The 16,246-nt window shown below is 50.8% G+C and overlaps 1 protein-coding gene across 1 annotated transcript in view; it reads left to right on the top strand.

Annotated features, from left to right (window-relative positions):
- Nucleotides 1-8,633: 8,633 nt before the first annotated feature.
- LOC120369058 overlaps nucleotides 8,634-16,246 on the top strand; it is a 50,224-nt gene continuing 42,611 nt past the window's right edge. The window contains exon 1 of the mRNA XM_039481949.1: nucleotides 8,634-9,175. Coding sequence (XP_039337883.1) covers nucleotides 8,774-9,175 — 402 coding nt within the window. The 5' untranslated portion in view covers nucleotides 8,634-8,773. The remainder of the gene's footprint in view (nucleotides 9,176-16,246) is intronic.

Raw genomic sequence — 16,246 nt, 5'->3', positions numbered from 1 at the left:
CCTAGTGCCCTCTTCAATTATCGTGGAAATGCTGACAAAGATCTTCAGCTGGTGTTGACTGGCTTACAGCCATTGGCACCAGCTGAGGGTCTGACCCACTGAGTGTTGGGGCTGTTGACTCATGCAATGTTGTTAAAACTGAGTGTAAAAAAACTCATGAGTTAGCAATATTGCCCACAGCCCACCCTAGGAGTTCATAAATCAGCTCCCTCCAAGAAATCATGAGCTTGGCTTAAAAATCACCAGGTTAGAAAAAACCACAGTAATAAATGCTGGGTTTATTTAATTTGCTTTCTGTTTATTTATTGTTTTTAAGCCTTTAGGGATCAAGCTTCTTTTGGCATTTGCAATATTTTAGAGGAGGTGGGATGACAGATTTCCCATGCAGGGAATTCAGCTGACACTAGAAAAACTCATTTTACCTGGGATCTGAGGTGGAATGTGAACCCCAGTTCCTGCCCATATAGGCTCCTAAGTTCGCTTGGAAGTCATGCTGCTTTTGAGTGAGGATGGCTGACTTTGCAGCTAAAGCACTAATTGAGGATGCAAGGCATCTGGTTCAATTCCCAGCTCTGCCTCCACACTCTGTGTGACCTTGGGCAAGTCACTTAATTGCTCTGTGTCTCAGTTTCCCTATCTGTAAAATGGGGGACATAATAATCCTTCCTTTGTCTATTTTGGCTGGGAGCTCTTTGGGGCAGGGACTGTCTCTCTCTGGGGCTGTGCCTTGCCTAGTATGCCAGAGCCATGATCTTGGCTAATGCTTCTGTGGCCCACTGTAACTAAGTAATATAAGTAATTAACAATAATGTGTCAGGAATAGCTTGCATGATTGGCCTCTCCTTTAATTTCTTTGGAGGAGGAAACATGCTCCCAAAGTGCTGCATAAATTCATGCCCTTTCATCAGTCACAATAAACTTAAACAAACAATTCTTTTAAAAATTTAATTTCTCTTCACCAGATGGCAGTGTTGTCCCAAAAGTTTTTCGTGTTACTTTGTGGCTAAGTCCCACCCAAGGGGGATACAACATGACAGGGTCCAATCCTGCAAAGGTTTAAGCCTGTGCATAACTTTACTTGTGTAAATAAAGTTGTAATTATTTGTATTATAGGAGCACAACCAAGAATGGGGCCCACATCATGCTGCATATACCCCAAAGGAGATCAGGACCCCATTCTGCCAGGCATTGCACGGAGTGAACGACAGGCCTTGTAACCAGAACTGATTAAGACTGGGGAAGTGAAACTAAGGCAAAATGACTCCCCCAAAGTCATACAGGGAGTCAGTGGCAAAGCCAGGAATAGAACCCAGTTCTTCTAGAATAGGGCTTTATTAGCCACACAGCCAGCCATCTTCTGAAAATTTCAGCCCAACTCAGGGAGCATTGGGAAACATTTAGTTTACCCAGCAGCACAGCTGGTGCAGGACCTTTGATGCTGGAAATGTTCAACTGTAGGTTAACATTCTATTAGCAGGAGAAAAAACAGACTCAGCAACTTCCAGGTGGCTTTTGTCCCAGGAGCTACTTGGAAGGATTGGGGCTGAACTTTGATGCTCATTTGTTTGTTGACTTGCCAGACTGAGCTTACAACCCATTTGTGGGTGATCACAATCTTCCCAAATGGGTCTCCAAGCAGGTTCCTTGTTTGGGTCATTCCCTCAAGAGCAAATTTGCCCCCAGGTCATCTCCCTACTGACTGGCTCTCCAGAAGTTGCTCCTGCAGACCCAGCTGTTGCTCCTCAGTTTTTCATGGTCTTGACAGGGGCCATCATATGCAAATGTGCCATGAAATGCCCCACTGTGCTTACACAAAAGTGACATCCTGGGCCCCACAAAGTCAATGGGAGTTTTCCAAATTATCTCCATGGGAGTAGGATTTCACTCACTCCAGTTCAACCACAAGTCACCATCATGCTCATAGTAGGGAAGGGAACTTGTGCCATTGCACCAATTGGTGGGGTGGGATTCTCTGGCCTGTGTTACACTAGATGATCTAATAGTCTTTGCTGGCCTCCAGGACAATGTGTAGATGAATAAAGGTAATAATTGGAGCTATACCAATCTCCTAGAACTGGAAGGAACCTGGAAAGGTCATTGAGTCTAGCCCCCTACTTTCACTAGCAGGACCAATTTTTCCCCAGATCCCTAAGTGGCCCCCTCAAGGATTGAATTCACCACCCTGTGTTTAGCAGACCGATGCTCAAACCACTGAGCTATCCCACCCCCCAGAGAGGGCTACCATGAATCTGTGTGCTGAGGCCAGAGTGAGATCTAGACCTGAGAGAACACTAAGCATTGGGGTCTGTTTGTCATCTCACATACAAATGGATCAATCTATCCCTCCCTCCCCACATACCCATCTACATGTAGTTACCCATCCCGATATATCCATCCTCTCTCAGCACACACTCCTCAATTGGTCGATAGAAAAGTTTTGGCCCCAAACTCTGGAAAGCAGAAAAATTTGCCTGAAAACTGAAAGATTTTCAGTTTGGGGGGTTGGTTTTCAATTTTCTAACAAAAAAAATTACAACTTTTCAAGGAAAGCAAACATCATTCATGACAATTTCCATTTAGCCAAACTCTAACATTCCATTAAATTAAAAAAGTTCAGATGGAAATTTTTTTTAGCAGCCCCTATTCACAAAACCCCTTTAAGGCAGGGACGTTCATTACGGCCATTTTTACAAAGTAGGAAACTGAGGCACAGAGCATAAGTGAGGTAGTGCGTAGGAATAGGGTAGTATCCCTTTAAATAATTGGTGCTGTAGTGCTGCTCACCATGTTCTGTGGTTTAGAACCCAACCCAGGAATGCATCTAGGCCTCGCATGTTTTGTATCCTCAGTAAACACTTTTATTTGGACCCCATTGTGCCCGTGTGGTTGCTTCGTGTTATGTAAAGAGCTAACGGTCATTTTCTTAGCCTATCGCTTTGACTCCGGTCTCTGCATCCCTCCCCTGGCTCTCCCTTCTCTTTCACATCAGACCTAAGCCACTTGTCTTCCCTTTCAAGGTCCTTCACGCTCTAACCCCACCTGACCTAGCATTCTCGTCCGCTATGGAGGTGATGACTCCTGCCTCCAGCCAGCCCATGATGCTGGCCTCCATCGCCCAGCGCCCACTAGTTACATTTTCACACAAACCCCTTCATGCTTTCTCCCCTGCTGCCCCTCGCGCTTGGGAGGAGCTCGCCATAAACACTTGCAAAGCCACCTCACACTCCACCTTCAAACGCTCCATTGCTGGGAGGCCCATGAAAAGCCTGACAACAGTCAGGCCACTGGTGGTCTGAGCCCATTGCCTGTCCCGCTGACCGGGATTGTCTCCTAGTTTCCTTCTGCTCCCCCGTCTGGCTGTATCCAACTGTCATCTCTTGTCTCATTCTTAGATTGGCGGCTCGCTGGAGTAGGGGCCATCTTTTTGTGCTGGGCCTAGCACCATCGGGTCCTGCTCCAAGGTGCTATGATAGTGCAAACATCACAGATACAACAAGCGACTTGCTCAAATATCTGGACTAGAACAGGGAATGGCGGCGCGATCTCCAGAGTCCTAAGGGGAGGGCCCTAGTCATGAGGCCGCCTGTCCGCTCTGGAAACTAGCTTAACACTCTGCCAAGTTCCATCTGACCCACTAACTTTCCTGAGCCAGCTAGAAAAACACCCCACTGTGACTCCAATGCATCATGGGTCCTCGACCTTGGTCAGCGAAGCTTCACCAGGGCTCTGACCACAGCTCAAAAAAGATGACCCAACAAATTCCAGCCTGGTCCAAAGGGTGGCTGCAGTCAGGAGAGCGGTGTAGGAATGAGGTGGAAGGGAAAGGGTCACGTGAGTCGGCAGGCAGTCATGCATGTGATGAACTAGAGATGGGCTCTGGAGCTAACTGCTCTGCCACAAGTTGCCTTGGGCAAGTCATTTCCCCTCCTCACCCTGTGAGCTTCACCAGGGCAGGGTCTTTCACCAAAGCCTTGCCTAGACTGGGCAAATCCATTGTGCTGGGCTGATACCTGTCATCGTAACCAGCACAGCGGGGCTTGAGCTGGGCCCCTCCAGAGCTGAAGTCACAAGTCACTACAGGCAGACTTTCCAGCCGATGCCTGTAACAGCACCACCGCCTCTGTGAATCACACCTGAGTTATGCTACACTAGATGGGTGAAACTGAGGCACCGAGCGAGTGGAAGCTACTTGCCCAAGGTCACACAGGGAACTGGGCCCAGGTCTCTGCCTTAGCTCAGTGCCTCAACCACAAGACCGGCCTCCTTTGCCCTACAGGAAGCCTCCAGCCTAATATGCAGCAGCCACCAGGGCTCAGGAGCAATGGTTTTGCCCCATCAGGCAGTAGGGGTCACCCACTTTGTAGATTCTGCTGGTGGAGCACACTGCAAACACTAGGGGTTCCTTGCGTCCCTCCATTCCCGCCACAGCTTCCTGGGTGCCACCGTCCCATCCCCCTCTAGTTCAGGGACTCCCTGTAACTCCCCAGCCCCTTCCTCATGCCCTCCCGGCCCCTCATTCCCCTTCCCCGCATGGCAGGCTCTCTGTGTGTGCCCCACTCCCCCATGGCAGGGACTCTGTGTGTGCCCCCCTCCCCCATGGCAGGGTCTCTGTGATCCATTTGACTCTGCCACAGGGCACTGGTGAGCTGGCTCTGTGATGAAAACCTAACCACGTGGCATCAGCCTCTGCATCACCTTAGCGCCTATCCCAGTGAATTCAGCAGCTGAACCTTCCAGAGCTAGTCAGTTGGCTGCATAGACTGGGGGGGAGGGGTCTTTTTTGAACTAGCTTGGTGGTCTAGCTGTTATACCAAGGGAAAAGTAACTAGGGTCCTTCTCGCTGTGGATCTAAGCACTAGGACTCCTGGGTTCTAATCCCAGCTGTGGGAGGGCATTGAGGTCTAGTGGTGGATGGGGAGTTAGGTCTCCTGATTTTTGTTCTCTGGAAGCCTAGCGGGTAGAGCAGGTGTGGGGTCAGGACTCCTGGGTTTTATTCCCTGTGATCGGAGGACAGAGTGTTCTTTCTGCTCTGCACAGCAGTAAAGAGTTGGCAGATCAGCTCGTCACTGGCCACATTCTTGCTGTCTAATGCTTGTGCCAAGCTTCTAATAAGCCAGCAACTTACAGCGTGACTAAATTGTTCAGCCATTGACAAATCTGCTTTGCTGGCCCCGCCATAAGAAAGGCTGCTGCTTCCTCCCATCATGCAGCAGGATGGGGTGTGCTGAAGCTGACACCATCATGGACGGGGTCTTTGGGGGTGGGGCAGTGGGTTCATGCCATAGCCTCTGCCCCACCCTGACTCAACTCCCAAATCAAATTTCCCCAGTGCATTCCCCTTGCAATGAGCTGCAGCTGAGAAACTGGCCTTTGGCCCCCTCCATAAAGCAGTGCAGAACTGAGCGGGGTATCCAAGTTCAGTTAGTTTGGCTTTCTTTGAGTTGGGTTATGACACTGCATTGAGACTTAGGGAATTCGGGTTCAATTCCTAGCTCTGACACAGACTTCCTGTGTGACCTTGGGCAAGTCACTGCATCACTCTGGGCCTCAGTTTCAGGTCATCTGTGAAATGGGGAGAATGATCCTTCCCTTGTCAATTTAGCGTGTAAGATCTTTGGCACAAGGGCTGTTTCGCACCATACATCGGTGCAGCACCTGGCAGGATGGATCCTTGATCTCAGTCAGGGGGTCTGTGCAACACCTGGCAGGATGGGTCCTTGATAACAGTCAGGGGGTCTGTGCAGCACTTGGCAGGATGGGTCCTTGATCTCAGTCAGGGGGTCTGTGCAGCACTTGGCAGGATGGGGCCCTGATCTCAGCCAAGGTCTGTGCAGCACCTGGCACGATGGGGCCCTGATTTTGGTCAGGGTCTGTCCAGCACCTGGTATGACGGGGCCCTGATCTCTGTTGAGACCTGGGAGTGCTACCATCAGATAAATGTCAATGATCGAAGAGGCAGAAGAGGACACAGTGCAGCTGCAATAGGCGATAAAAGCGACGGTGTGCCTGTTTCCTTCTTACAAAGCACCAGTCACCGGTTGGGACAAATCCTGCAGCTCTTACTAAGGCTAAACTCCAAGGCCCAATGTGTTCTTTGCACTAGGACGGGGTCCCTTTAACTAGTGACTAGCACTTGCCAGTTTAGCAACCCGCAACACTGTCCAAACGCTGTTCAGTGTGACCATCCAATCTAGCCCCCGTAGTTGGACCGGCTCTGAATAATGAGGCAGTAGCCATGAAACACTATGTGGTGAATTAACAAGGCTCTGAATAAAGTCCGTTGCCTGGGGCATGTGGCTCTATAGAGATGCACTGATTGGCAGGTCAGCTGGTGATGTAGCTGGGAGGTAAATGCCAACATCTTCACGGCCTTTGAATTCAGGGGGGCCAAACCATGGCCCGGTTTTCAGTCGCAGCTGAAGCCAGTGGGAACAGTGGCGGTGCAAAGATAGGGGCTGAGGTACTATGGTGACAAAGGCAGATAGGAACCTCCATAGATCAGGATCTGCATGGACCTCGCCCGAGATTGGAGCCCCATCGTGTCCGGCGCTGCACAGACCTTGGCCCCATTGTGCGACACACAGCGATAGGCTGACCCTGCCTCAAAGAGCTCACAGTCTAAACAGACAGCTGGGGAAACTGAGGCACAGGGAGTTTTACAGCTGGGATTTTTTCCTGACTCATGGCCCAGTGCCTTACCCACAACACCATCCCTCCAACACAGAACTAAGGCCATGCAAATATCCATCCCACCCCCAGGGACTAGCCCAGGGGTGGGCAAACTACGGCCTGGGGGCCACATCCGGCCCTTCAGACATTTTAATCCGGCCCTTGAGCTCCTGAAGGGAAGCGGGGTCTGGGGCTTGCCCTGCTCCACATATGCTGGGGCTCCGCACGGCTCCCAGAAGGAGTGGCATGTCTCCACTCCAGCTCCTATGCATAGGGGCAGCCAGAGGGCTCTGCACGCTGCCCCTGCCCCACGGGCTTCCCCCACAGCTCCCAATGGCCAGGAACTATGAGCATTCATGGCCCGCCTGCCATACAATTTTGATACCCAGATGTGGCCCTTGGGCCAAAAAGTTTGCCCACCCCTGGACTAGCCTGTAGTGGGTATTTTGCCAGGCTAAGGAGCTCAGGCTTTGAAGGGAGCAGCTCCACCCCCAGGTCTTGACATGCAGTCCCCAGCATCTGCTACCTCCTCTGCTTCTTGTGTAACTACATTTGGCTTCAGCATGCTATCACTGGCTCTGCTGAACGGATGTACTGGTTGTCATTCCTATCCAGCAGATGAACAATGGCCTTGTGGGAAAGAATTGGGACCCAGGAGATCCCTTGAGCAAATCACATCAGCATTCTGTGCCTCAGTTTCCCTGTTTGTAAAATGGGGAAGAATTATCTTTCTTTGGCTGTTTAGACTGAGCTCGTCAGGGCAGGGACTGTCTCTCCCTGTGTGTCAGTGCGGTGCCTGCCACACCGGGGTCTGTGCAGCACCTGGCAAAAGAAAGGGACCCTGATCTCAGTCAGGATCTGTACAGCACCTAGCACAAGCGGAGGGCCCCAATCTCGGTAGGATCTGTGGAGTGCCCGGCCCAAGAGGAGGGACCTGATCTCGGTCAGAATCCGTGGAGCATCCTTCATGACTGGAAGGGGGGAGGGACACTAATCACAGTGCCTTAACCGCAGGGCCATCTTAGATTTAATTTTTCCTCCACTTTCCCAGATCACTGTGCTCATGCAGCCGTCTCTGATGGCTGAAGCCAGGCAAATGTGTCACAAGACACCCGCAATGCTCCCCAGTGGGAGAGACCAGACCTGGGCACTTTGACTTCTAGAACCCAAAGGCCTTTTACCTAGCCACCCAGAGCCCTGTACATTTCTGAACACAGTCCCTCCAGCAGAGAGCACTGGTGCATTTCCCTTCTCAGCCCCTCTCCACGTCCAGAAGGCTGGCTTTCCCGGACTGCTCTGTGGGGTCAATTCTCAGCCCCAAGCCTGAGCCTGAACCTGTCCTCCAGCAAGACCCAGTGCACTTTCCTCTGCTGCATTTTTCTCCATTTGCCCCTTTTATTTTTTTTTAGATTTTTTTTCCCTTTTCATTTGAATGAATCCCTTAAAACAGGAGTAAAACTTTAACCAAATGAGCTGATTACAGTTTATATAATCCTCTCAAGGACCCTTCAATCAGGATCTCTTTGCCGCAAGGGGGAAAACAGGATCTAGGAAGGTTTCAGCACCCCTAACAAAGGTGCCTAGTGACATTTGCAAAGCAGGTGACTGATGGTGGATTTTAACAAGCCCTGTTTTGTTTGCCTTAGAAGGAACACCCCTTCTGCTGGGCTACCTGGAAGATTCACAGACACAGGGACTCTAATCTCAAGCCACAGGTGAAAATTCATGGCAGACGCACCTCGATCAAACTAAAAAGCTCTTTTGCCAGCTCTCCTGTGGATATTTCAGCACTGGGAGCAACTCCGCAGCAGCATATTAGGTAAACGCCAAATCTCTCCAGGGCTCCAAGGACTCTTCCATCAGCTTTCTAAAGCCCCAATCTGTTGCACACCAGATTCCCCTTGAGGGGAGTGACCTCCGGAGCACTGGATCTAGGAGCGTGACATTCAATTACAGAAGGAGACGCATTAGCTCAGAGGCAGCAGCAGCCCCATAATCACCGTTCTGGTTTGAGATCCATGCAGCTCTAGAAGTATTTTGAATCCTGCAGTATTTTTTTGTAGCCTGAGGTTATTTCTGAGGACAAGGTGCTTCCAGCGGGACCATGTCTTTCGCCGAATTATTACACCAGGTGGGCGATATGGGACGTTTCCAAATTATCCACACAATATTGCTTACCATTCCCATCGTGCTGATGGCCAGCCACAACCTCCTGCAGAACTTCACCGCCGCCATCCCAGGGCACCACTGCCAAGTCCATATCAATGCCAACAACACCGGCTACCCTAATGCCACCCTGCGCCTGGACTCCCAGGACCTGCTCCGGGTCGCCATCCCCATGGATGGGAACCGGCAGCCAGAGAAGTGCCGCCGCTTTGTCACCGCTCAGTGGCAGCTCCTAGATCCCAATGTCACCGAGCCCAATGGAACTCAGCTGGACACAGAGCCCTGCACGGAGGGATGGACCTATGATAGGAGCATGTTCACCTCCACCATCATTACTGAGGTGAGACATACTCCGCTGCTAGGGACTAGGTGGAACGGGCAGGTTGGGGACACCGGGTGCCATTAATATTGAGGTGCTCTGGGATCAGGGAAAGGAGGACTGCATAAATAACTAGGTAGACAAAGGGATGTGTATGGGACAGAGAGACACAGGGGTTTGTATGGGGATACAAATACAGCAAAACACAAAATCTTCAATAAGTTGTTGGAATGTGTTGGATACAACTTGTTTCAAAAGGTGGGGAGGGGAAGGGCGGTGTCAGCTATTTTAGACTTGATTCTGACTGGCCGAGGAATTGCTTGAGAATCTGAAGATGGAAGGCAATTTGAGTCAAAGTGATCATGAAATGAGAGATTTTGTGATTCTAAGGAAAGGAAGGAGTGAGAGCAGCAGAATGAGGACAATGGCCTTCAAAAGAGCCAGTTTTAACAAACTCAGAGAACTGGTAGGTAGGTACCCAGGGGAAGAAAATCTAAGGGACAAAGGAGTTCAGGAGGGCTGGCAGTTTCTTAAAGAGACAATACGAAAGGCACAACTGCAAACCATTCTGATACACGGGAAAGACAGTAAGGAAGGTAAGAGGCCAATATGGCCCAGCAGGAGATCTTTAATGACCTGAAAATCAAAGAAGTGGAAACATGGACTAATGGCTAAGGATAAGTACAAACGAATAGTGCAAGTGTGAAGGGACAAGATCAGAAAGGCTAAGGCACAAAACGAGTTACACCTAGCAAGGGATATAAAAGGTGAATATATAAGTGAAGATTCTATAAATACATCAGGAGCAAGAGAAAGGCAAAGGAAAATGTAGGTCCTTTACTTAGCAGGGAAGGAGAGCTACTAATGGACGACATTAAGAAGACTGAAGAGTTTAATGCCCATTTTGCTTCAGTCTTCACTGAAAAGGATAATTGTGACAAGATGTTTAACAGATTTAACATTAAGAGCCAGAGGGAAGGATCACAAGCCAGAATAGGGAAAGAACAGATTAAAGACTATTTAGACACGTTAGATATATGAAAGTTGGCAAGGCCAGATTAAATTCACCCTAGGGTACTTAAGGAACTACCTGCAACAATCTTGAAACCATTCATGTTTATCCCTGAGAACTCAAGGAGGATGGGTGAGGTCCCAGAGGACTGGAGAAGGGTGAATGTACCTATCTCTAAAAAGGGAAACAAAGAAGGCCTGGGGAATCATAGATCAGTCGGCCCACTACAATACTTGGAAAGATACTGGATCTGGAACAAATTATTTAACAATCAGTTTGTAAGCACCCCTAGAGAATAACAGGGTTGTAAATAATAGTCAACATGGATTAGTCAAGAACAAATCCTGCCAAACCAACCTAATTTCCTTCTTTGACAGAGTAACTGGCTAGTGGATGTGGGGAAGCAGTAGATGTGATGGGTCTTGATTTTAGTAAGGCTTTTGCCACAGTCCCCCTGACATGCAAATTAGGGAAGTGTGGTCTAGATGAAACTACTATAAAGGGGGTGCATATCTGGCTGAAAGACCATTCTCAGAATAGTAATCAGTGGTTTGCTGTCACATTGGGAGGACATAGCTAGTGGGGTCCCCCAGGGTCTGGTACTATTTGACATTTTCATTTAGTGACAGATCATGCAGTGGAAAGTATGTTTATCAAATCTGCAGGTGACACCATGATGGGAGGGGTTGCAAGCACTTTGAAGGGCAGGATTAGAATTCAAAAGGACCGTGACAAGTTGGAGAAATGTCTATATCACAGGGTGACATCAGTTCTCTGAGAGGGAGCAGGGCCAGTGCACCTGTGCTTGGTCAGCGTATCACGATTGGGCTTTAGAGGGGGGATGCCTGGGTGCATCAGGCCTCGTCAGTTAGGAAAGGGGGTAGAGAGAGGAGACATGGGGAGCTGCTGCTGGCTTCCTGGGAATAGGGACACAGGCCAGAAGCAGGAAGTTCTGTGGGATGGGAGAGACCGGGTGAGACAGAGCCAGGGAGCTGCAAGAATCAGGGAGTTCCTAAGAGATCTCTGGGAGGGGAGGCAGTGGAAACCTGCTGGGGAAAAAGGGCCTTCCAAAGAGAAAGCTCTGGGAGGTGGTGCTCAGGGAACAGAGCATGGAAGACTCCTGCAGGAACCACTGAAAGGTAAAGGGGAAAAAACCCTGGAAGTAGGGTGACCATATTTCTTAAAGTAAAAACAGGATGGCCCAGAGCTCCCCCGAGCCGCTCCCCCGTCCCCCTGCGCATAAGGCTCGCCAGAGCTGCCCTCCTATGCCACCCAGGGCTGAGACTGACTCGTGGAGCTCCATGCCACCTGCGGCGAGATTGGGGCTGAAGCCCCAAGCTCTGTGGCTCCCGGGGCTGGGGCTGACCCACCGAGCTCCACACCGTCCAGGGGGTCAGCTCTGAAGAAGGCAGCACTGCCCACTAGCAGCAAATTTCTCTGCTTTCCTGCTGGCGGGCAGCACTGCCTTCAGTTGAACCCCTGGACAGCAGCCCCCACTCTCCGCTCTGCCTTGCAGCCGGGACAAATGCCCAGTTTGGGCAAAAAAGTAGGGACGGCCAGGACAGAGCTGAAAAATGGGACTGTCACTGCCAAACTGGGACATATGGTCACCCTACCTGGAAGCTGTAGCCCAGGGTGGGCTGGCTGAGGAACTGTTTGTGTTGTGTTTGCCCAACACCTGGAGAAGTAAAAGTGACTGAGAAGAGACTCAGGGCACCTTGTTACAGTCTGAAATCAACACAATGAAATTCAGTAAAGGCAATGAAAAGTACTGCACTTGGGACGGAAGAATCCAATGCACAGCTACAGAAAAAGGACTAATTGGCTAAGCAGTCGTACTGCTGGGAATGAGCTGGGGGTCATGGCAGACAGGGGCGGCTCCAGGCACCAGCGCAGCAAGCGCGTGCCTGGGGAGGCAAGCCGCGGGGGGGCGGCATGCCGGTCGCTGTGAGGGCGGCAGTCAGGCAGCCTTCAGTGGATTGCCTGTGGGAGGTCAGCCGGTCCTGCAGATCACAGAACAACTTGAGCCCAGAATGGGCACTTCCATGAATCCCAGTGATACTGATCAACATCACAGAAACTCTACAGTCCAAAATTACTCTGAAGGTAGTACAAAGGCCACTGCCTGGCCACACTGCACTGGGCTCTCTCAGGCTATCTGCTGGCAGCTGACATGCCCACAAATTCTTTGTTGCCATGACTGGGGTTCTTGGCAAAAACTGCTGAGAACATATCTGCAGAGATTTTGATTTGTTAGTCTATCCACCCATTTCCTTACACACCCCTCAACCTATCCATCCATCCATCCCCCTACATGCCCTCACAGTTCCTGTGGTAACTGCCTGTCTGACCCCTTCGTGGCCTCCTCTAGGGCACCCCCACTAAGGTCTCAAGCCTCCGGTCCTCACCTCTGTTGGGATGGAGTCCCACAACTCTCTCCCCCCAGAGCAAACTTGCAATTCCTCTTGAAACTCACTGTGATTATCCCTGCAGGCCTGACTTGAGTTCAGCACCTGCAGCTCTGCTTACCCAGGGCCCTGCCAGCCATCAGAAAGTAAAGTACGATTTATTCAGAACGAAAGCATTACAGAAAACTATACCTTGAAAACAATCAACAGTTTATACATGTGCCTGTCTTATCTGGCAGTCACCCATCTTCCAAATGGGGTAGGAACACAGTACTTCAAACCCTTCCCGTGCCTTTTGGGCACAGCATGATGTCAGTTCTTGGATCAGGAGAGAATGATCACTTCATACTGTTCTCAGTCCTCTGTGTGGTCACCTTTGTCCACTAGTTCAAACCAGATTATGCAATTTCCCCCAAGGACTGAGGCTTCTCCAGACTTGTTTAACCCTGTTACTCACCCAGGAACCCGGAATACCACCCTAGCCCATACAGATAACAGACAGCATTTATACAGGTGATATAGTAGTGAAAGACATTCCATGTGTCTGTAATATCTATCCCCAGACACACCCATCATCTATCACCATACAAACCCCTCTCCATTTCTCGCAGGCCTGTTACCATGGTGTTTGTTACTGTAACTGCTTTTGCAAAATCAGCATCAACAATGCATCTTTTGGGAGGGGAGAATGGTCAGGGCAGGGATGGCAGCCAGGGACAAGAACCTCTGGGCTGCTCTAACACATGTGCTGCTTCCCATGGCCCTGAGGGGAAGAGAATAGCCAGAGCGCCATGCATTCTGGCCAGGTGCCCATTCTCCCCCTGCATCAGCCCTTATTCCAGCTCCACACCAGCCAGGGAGGCACTCAGCTCAGTGGGGATTCCTAGGGGGCCACACCCACCCACTTTAAAGGCTTGGCTACACTGGAGAGTTGCAGCGCTGGTGGTGGCTTTACAGCGCTGCAACTCACTCACCGTCCACACTTGCAAAGCACATACAGCACTGTATCTCCCTGGCTACAGCGCTGCATGTACTCCACCTCGGCCTGGGGAATAACGACTGCAGCGCTGGTGATGCAGTGCTGCTCCGCCAGTGTGGCCACCAAAAGCGCTGTTATTGGCCTCCAGAGGTATCCCAGAATGCCTGTTCAGCCACTCTGCTCATCAGTTTGAACTCTACTGCCCTGGCCTCAGGTGACCCACCCTTTAAATGCCCCGGGAATTTTAAAAATCCCCTTCCTCTTTGCTCAGCCAGGTGTGGAGTGCAATCAGTGAATCTTTCCAGGTGACCATGCCTCCACGCGCCAAACGAGCCCCAGCATGGAGCAATGGCGAGTTGCTGGACCTCATCAGTGTTTGGGGGGAGGAAGCTGTGCAGTCTCAGCTGCGCTCCAGCCGTAGGAATTACGATACCTATGGGCAGATATCAAAGGCCATGCTGGAAAGGGGCCATGACCGGGACGCGCTGCAGTGCAGGGTTAAAGTGAAGGAGCTGCGGAGTGCCTATTGCAAAGCCCACAAGGGAAACTGCCGCTCCGCGCTGCCTCCACGACCTGCCGTTTTACAAAGATCTGGACGTGATACTTGGGGGTGACCCCACCGCCAATCCGAGGACCACGATGGACACTTCAGAGCGGGGGGGGGAGAAGGTGGAGGAGGGGGTGAGGAAACTGAGAGTGAGGGTACTGGGGTGGGGGGAGACACCCTGGAGTCCCTGGAGGCATGCAGCCAGGAGCTCTTCTCAAGCCAGGAGGAAGGTAGCCAGTCGCAGCAGCGGGTACTTGTGGAAGACAAACAGAGGAGCGGGTTCCCGGTAAGCGGCTTTTTATTTTCAGGATGGAAATTTTTCGGGAGAGGAGGGAGGGTTCTGCATGCATGCCTAGATGTGGAATAGCGCATTGATGTGGTCTATCACGTCGCGGTAATCGCCTCGGTGATCTCTTCAAAAGTTTCAGTCAGAGCGTGGGCAATGCGCTTGTGCAAGTTTATTGGGCGAGCCACCGTGGTCCTTGTCCCAGTCAGGCTAATGCATCCGCGCCACTGTGCCGCGAGGGGTGGGGGGACCATTGCTGCACACAGGCAAGCTGCATAGGGGCCAGGGTGGAATCCGCATTGCTGTAGAAGACCCTCCTGCTCTTCCCAGGTGACCCGCAGCAGCGAGATATCTCCCAGGATCAACTCCTGTGGAAAATGTTGTGAGAGTGTTCAGTGTAGGTGCCCCCTGAAGCTGTTTGCTTTCCCCAGCGCACAGAAACGCCAGTACAGCCCTGAAGCAATCACTCCCCCTTCCCAGGTGACCCGCAGCAGCGAGATATCTCCCAGGATCAACTCCTGTGGAAAATGTTGTGAGAGTGTTCAGTGTAGGTGCCCCCTGAAGCTGTTTGCTTTCCCCAGCGCACAGAAACCTCAGTACAGCCCTGAAGCAATCACTCCCCCTTCCCAGGTGACCCGCAGCAGCGAGATATCTCCCAGGATCAACTCCTGTGGAAAATGTTGTGAGAGTGTTCAGTGTAGGTGCCCCCTGAAGCTGTTTGCTTTCCCCAACGCACAGAAACCCCAGTACAGACCTGAAGTAATCAGTCCCCCTTACTCACCATTGTGGGTTATGTGCGCTCTCTTTGGTATGGGAAAATTATGCTATTGTGAAGAATGTTACTCTTTCACTGTGTGGGAATAACTGTCTGAGATATAAACAATGCTGCCTCTGTTAAATGTTGCCTTTTTTGTCTTTCCACAAGCAATCTTGAGTTCTCAGCTGCCTGTGTTATCAACAGCTCAGAGACTACAAAACCTCCGGAAGAAGCCACGAAAAAGCAAAGAAGACCTGCTGCAAGCAGTTATGGATCACTCTGCCACAGAGAATCAAAAAGTGCAGGACTGGAGGGAAAGGGAAAGCAGGATCCGCCAGAAAAATGCAGTGGCCAGGAAGAAAAGCACAAAGCAGCTGATAAGCATTCTGGCGCGCCAAGCGGACTCTATCCAGGCGCTCGTAGCCATGCAGGCAGAGCACTACCATGCCGCCCCCCTCCCCCGTCCCAAAACTCTTTCCCTTGTGCCCCAATGTCAGCTCAAAACCCCCTTTCCCAGCATCCAGGTTCTTACCACCACCAGCTGCCTCCAACACCTGTATGTTCACCAACCAGCCCTGAGAACTACGACCCTTACCCTCTGCACTCAACCCCCATCACCAGGCAGTATATGCACCCTGAAGTGCAGCAGTCATTGCACAGCACTCCAGACAGGACATATTCAAACCTGTGACTGCACAGTTCCCCACCCCACCCCCTGCCCTTTTAGGTTCCCAAAAAGTTGGGTGTCTGTCAGTAAAGTTATTTTCTTTTCAATAAATGAATTCATGGCTTTGAAAACAGTCTTTATTATTGCAGAAAGTCAAAGATACCTTAGCCCAGGAAAGAAACAGGCACTGCAAATCAGCTTAGGAAAAACAGATTCCTACTAACATTGTAACCACTGCACTGCACCAAACATTACTGTTGGTTTTCAGCCTCAAATTCTTCCCTCAAGGCATCCCTAATCCTTGAAGCCCTGTGCTGGGCCTCTCTAGTAGCCCTGCTCTCTGGCTGTGCAAATTCAGCCTCCAGGCGTTGCACCTTGGAGGTCCATGCCTGACTGAATCTTTCACCCTTCCCTTCACAAATATTATGGAGAGTAC

Source organism: Mauremys reevesii, linkage group 7 (genome assembly GCF_016161935.1).
Source record: "Mauremys reevesii isolate NIE-2019 linkage group 7, ASM1616193v1, whole genome shotgun sequence".
Lineage (NCBI taxonomy): Eukaryota > Metazoa > Chordata > Testudines > Geoemydidae > Mauremys > Mauremys reevesii.
The sequence above is the reverse complement of the archived record's forward strand: the minus strand, read 5'-3'. Positions and strand labels throughout refer to the sequence as shown.